The 5,341-nt window shown below is 36.5% G+C and overlaps 1 protein-coding gene across 2 annotated transcripts in view; it reads left to right on the forward strand.

Moving 5' to 3' along the window:
* The window catches only part of LOC108752336 (microphthalmia-associated transcription factor), a 98,058-nt gene that overhangs the window by 13,625 nt on the left and 79,092 nt on the right, over window positions 1–5,341 (forward strand). The window contains exon 1 of one of the 2 annotated variants that reach the window (XM_018493121.1): window positions 500–909. The exons of the other annotated variant lie outside the window; for it this stretch is intronic. Coding sequence (XP_018348623.1) covers window positions 500–909 — 410 coding nt within the window. Of the gene's footprint in view, window positions 1–499; window positions 910–5,341 lie in introns of those variants that run through there. 2 annotated transcript variants of the gene reach the window in all.

Raw genomic sequence — 5,341 nt, forward strand, 5'->3', positions numbered from 1 at the left:
TATATATATATATATTAAAATGTTTTGAATAACGTTGACTGATATTTTTAGTTGATATCTGATATTTGTATATTTGTACAGCCTAAACATTCTTAATAATCTTTATGACTATTACATGTGTAAATTCATGCAATTTCGATATTTTTTTTTTAAATACTGCGCAAATGGATCAACAATCGCAAACAGTTATTTGAGACAATATTGCGTATCTCACGAATGTCAGATTGTTTTTGACGACGCCATATATTGAGTGAAAATAAATACGTGGCGAGAACGAGAGGGAACCGGCAGACGTCAGCTGTCTATTCCTCGCAGAGGAGGAGAGCAAGATGGCAAGATCCGCGTTTAGAGCGTCTGCTGGTTACCTGGCGCTTCGTCATCGCCGTCGTCGTCGTTGTTGGCGACGTTACTCCGGTTTTAGTAGTAGCGTCGCGACGCCCCAGACCGACCGATCCGCTCGCGCGTTTGCGCGCGTAACCGTGCGAAGCGAAGCGACGCGATGCAAGGCGGTGGCGCGTCCGAGACCGCGCAACAGATCGTCGAATTTGAGGAGTTGGTATCGCGACTGGATCGCATCAACGACGTTGACGTGATTCGGCGACCGTCGACAACGACGACGACGACGACGACGACGTCGACGTCGGTGCCGCCGCCGTCGCCGCCGGCACGAGCGTCGTTGCATCTTCCCGGTGCGACATCGTCCCTGCCTTTCGACTGTCTCATCGCGGATGCGACGCGTTCGCCCGTCAGCGACGAGCAGCAACGGGTGCGCGTGCACATCGGCATCGACGAGGATTTGCGAATGATCCTCGAGATGGACCCGTCGATCGTCGACGGGACTCTCGACCCTGGTTTACCCGAAAGTCCCACCGTGGCACGGCCGTTGCGCGCCACGCGACCGCAAGGCTGGTACTGCACCGATCGAGACTAACTCCTTAGTGTCTGATGTTCGTGCGCATTATACAATTATTTTATTTGCTGTTACTCTTAATCATTGTGCTGGCATTTGCATTGCCTAGTATTGGTTTTAATTAATCTGGAAATAGTCACCTGGGATGAGTTTTTCCCCAGTTGCAGCAGCGAGAAAATGAAACTCGCACAGTAATTTTTTGTACGATAATATATATTTTATTTTTTTTACTTTTTTGAGAAAATATAGAGTAAATTTGTATATCTGCATAATGATTTTAAATATTAATAAATTGTAGCGCAATTAATATGCAATATTTCACAGATAGCAAATTGACATTATTTATCATCATTTTAGAATCAAAATGATATTACAGATGATGACGTCAACTTACTACGTATCTTGGGATGTAGTTAATAATTTGATTGGAGATTGGTGATTTAATTGGGATATAAAAGTTACTCTAGATGATAATTTATACGTATAATAAAAATTAAGTGATTATTTCTAAGTGACTATTTCTGGGTTAAAAAATCCGAGCACCTACCTAAGATTTATTAATATCTTTGTATCATGTTAGAGAAATTTTACACATCATGTACCACGATGTGATGGTTATATGATACCAAAAGCCATTTATTTTTGTTTGTCATCTTGGTTTTCAAATGATGTAATCTGGAATGTCTATTGCAATTTCTACAAGCAATGACATACTTGTAGATACGCCTGTATAGTGACTATTTAACTAATATCCTGTGAAAACTAAAGATAGCACAGCTGTTTTGACAGTTGCATGTGCGTGAAATGGACAACATTTTTGTGCATCGACCACGTAATCGAAAAATGTCATATAATTCTGACTATGTTATGTTTTTACCATTCCTCGATTTGTGTTATTATCTCTAAAAAAATATGTAATGAAAAATAAGCATTTTTTAAAATTCTATTTATAGCTATTTTTAAGGTGATCCGGTTTTCCCCGGACATGTACTCTTTTTTTTTTTTAAACATTCGGGGTGTAACTCTTTTTGGTACTCATTTTGAGAGAGAGAGAGAGCGAGGGGACCGGAAATTATTAAGCCTATCGCATATGAAATACATAATAATTAGCTAATCATTAGATCAGTACTATATATTTGTGATAAAATATTGGAGAATTATTAAGTATTATTATATTATATTAAAGCCATTTTGTTGCTAATACTGAATACATGTTTTTATTATTAGGACATGTTTTTATTCTTAGGACTTTTAAATGTACTCTGTATCTTCTGCTTTTGAATTCAAATATTTTACTTATTTTGTACTACAATTTAATCTAAAATCCAACTTTTCAATCAGGAATGTGCTAGTTTATCTAGATTAGATCTGCTCACCCTAGTTATTCCTTATATTTTAATATCGCCAAAGCTTTTGAAGATTATTGATCATCTTATTAAACGTAAAATCTCAATTCCAAAACTCAAGCTTGTGAAAACAGCGTGGTGTGAATTCCTCGTTAAAAACAAGCATATAATTTATAGACTTTGATTTGTATATTGTTGCCTTTGTTTTACGATAGAAACAATAGAAGTACTTTGTGCGTAAATCACTTGTACAATTCGTTCTGTTTCAGTTTATTGGCAACGTTTACACTGACGTTATTTCTCAGTTTATAATCCGCATCGCAATCAATGTCACTTATCGATTCTTTATCGTCTCGAGACAAGGAACACCATTTCTTCCTGTTTCATGCGCTCTGTACTTGATCATCATGCACGTCGTCTACGTCGGTCGTAAACATTACGTCCAAATTTAAACGTCCTTGTTGGAACTCGTCACTGAATCGCGAATCGCTCGTCTCTGCCTGCAATCTTGTCGATGCTTCGTTGCGGGCAGCGAGCGTGGCGACGATAGTCGAAACGATGCAATGCGTTGCAACAATGCGAAAGTGCATTGAGTGCGAATTGTAATAAATAGACCCAACTACATTGTGCTATGATGTAAGAGTAAGATCTATCATTGCGCATAATGGTGACAGAATAATAGAACAATCAATTAAATTTTTGTTCCCTCTTAATAGCGATGTTCTAACACATTTAATTCTAATATTAACAGCTACATATTAACATGCTTTTTATAATTTGGGGCAAGTTTTAAATTGGCTCAAAGAGCAGCCATCATTGTTGGGAATGATACATCTTATATTTTTACATCATGCATTGAGTAACCTCGTCAACGTCGACGTCTTCTGAAAACTTCTCTTATAATCTGTCCCTGAAAAACAGCGTTAAGATCTCTCCGCTAAGAGCGTCAAATCCGAACTTCTAGACATCGTCGGCGATAGACGGTTTGCGATATTTCATTGTTGACACCTTTATTACTCGCTATTAGAACGTCTTGCGTTAAAATATAGCAGCTTGTGTTTATCTTGGATCATTACAGATATTTAAATAGTTGTATGTGGGTTAATGGACATTTCCTTTTTTTAAATTAATTAAATATTATTTTTTATTTCTTCGATATAAAATCACATGAATAATATATTTGGAGAGCTACGGTCAATTTTTTACATGATTTTGCTCTCATGTTAAAATCATCGATTGAGGCTTGATAATAATTCTAAAGTAATTAATTACAACATTACTATCAGTAATATTACTATGGTACTCGAATAATGGTTCTGTGATAATCGATCCAAAAATTCTATTGAGGCTGGATGGTCCGATGTTAAATTTAGCACATTAACCGAGCCTGTCATAACATAACATAAACATTGTGCGCTGAAATTATCTGAATTTAACTATCTCCCTCCCGTATACGCCGGTATAAACGCCCACCACATTCCCCGATCGATTATCGGTATGCGTAAAATACATCGCGTAACGTAGTTTCATACAATCGCACACACGCGCCATAAATATTCAAACAATTTCATGTTACCGGTGGCCATTGAGGAAAAGAGCGCGGGAGGAAAATTACGAGCGTCGTTGCTGGTAGAAGTTGAAAATGAATATGGAAGCTACGAAGTTCCAATAATAGCGACGTATAAATTAACCAATATTTTTCCTTTCGAAGTAAAAACAGGAAGTGCAACGGCCGATTCGTTGCGCGCGAACTTGGCGCGTACAAATTATCAAACCTTTTTCGCTTTTTCATCTGAATAAAACTGCGTGAGAAAATGCTAATGTACTCGTATACATCGAAATCCATATTGGTTATCGTTTGGTTTTCTTATATGCGCGTTACGCGCTGATACTTGGATCGAATCCAGATCGTAAGGCGCCTCTGACGCTTCGACAAGTCGTTCTGCTTTAGTCGGAATTCGTGTTTTTAAGTCGCTTATATATAGCGACGAAACCATTTATATATATATATATAAGCGACAATTATAGCCAATGACTTCGTGAATTTCAAGTAGACTTATAATCCTAATTCTTAATTATTTTTAGTATAGACCATAGAGTAATTATACAGATTTTTTATTTGCATATTACTTTTAGTTCTGTCTCTCTTGAAGTCAATTGTATTAAAAGTAGAATAAGAAAACTGTATTTCCAGAGTTATCGCTGGACAGAGAGTTAATTTGATATAGTAAGATTAATGTACATTTTATATAGAAATAATATTAGTGTTTAAAGTATAAATTATCAGTGTTTAAATACATCAATTTAAATTATAAATGATCATTGTATTTTAATTATATAATTCCCAAATGCAGCATTTCTGATGCTATCATTTAAATTTTACATTTGGCTCGAGTTGTTTTTCCATGGCTATTTTTACTCTATAAATATTACAAATCTAATCATATCTCGATATATAATCATTCTACTTTAGTGCTCATGCTTTTAACTCATATACATTTATCACGAGCGAGGGTCATAGCCTATACTCTGCAAATTTTAATTGTAACTGTAATATCACTGTAATTAATCTACTATCGCCATAATAATACTTTATTACATATTTTTAGCATTAATGATAGAGGAAGGTAAATAACAATATAAGTATACAATATAAAAATATAAAAAAAAAAAACAATTTTAGGAAAAAACCGTTTCCAATTGAAAGAAAAATCATTTTCCATGCGATATATTTCGTAAGAAAAATTAATCGATCTTTGTGTTCAAACAGTATAATTCATTATTAAATTGTACGAGTTGTACCCAACGACTATCTTAGTTAGCCCATAAATGTTACACTGACCGTATCGCGAATAATTTCTCGCTAAATTCGCCTTGTCGCACGGGCTAATTACATCGCGCGCGTGCCGGTTGCTATTCGCACGACCTTGTTCCTGATTTTCGTCCAGGAGCTTTCGATTACCCGGTTCCGCTACGGTAAGCGAGAATGGTAACGGTAACGGTAACGTCGCCTGTGTAACGTATCGGCTGATTTTCATCTCCTCTCTCTGTCTCTCTCTCTCTCTCTCTCTCTCTCTCTCTCTCT

Source organism: Trachymyrmex septentrionalis, unplaced genomic scaffold (assembly GCF_001594115.1).
Source record: "Trachymyrmex septentrionalis isolate Tsep2-gDNA-1 unplaced genomic scaffold, Tsep1.0 scaffold6, whole genome shotgun sequence".
NCBI lineage: Eukaryota > Metazoa > Arthropoda > Insecta > Hymenoptera > Formicidae > Trachymyrmex > Trachymyrmex septentrionalis.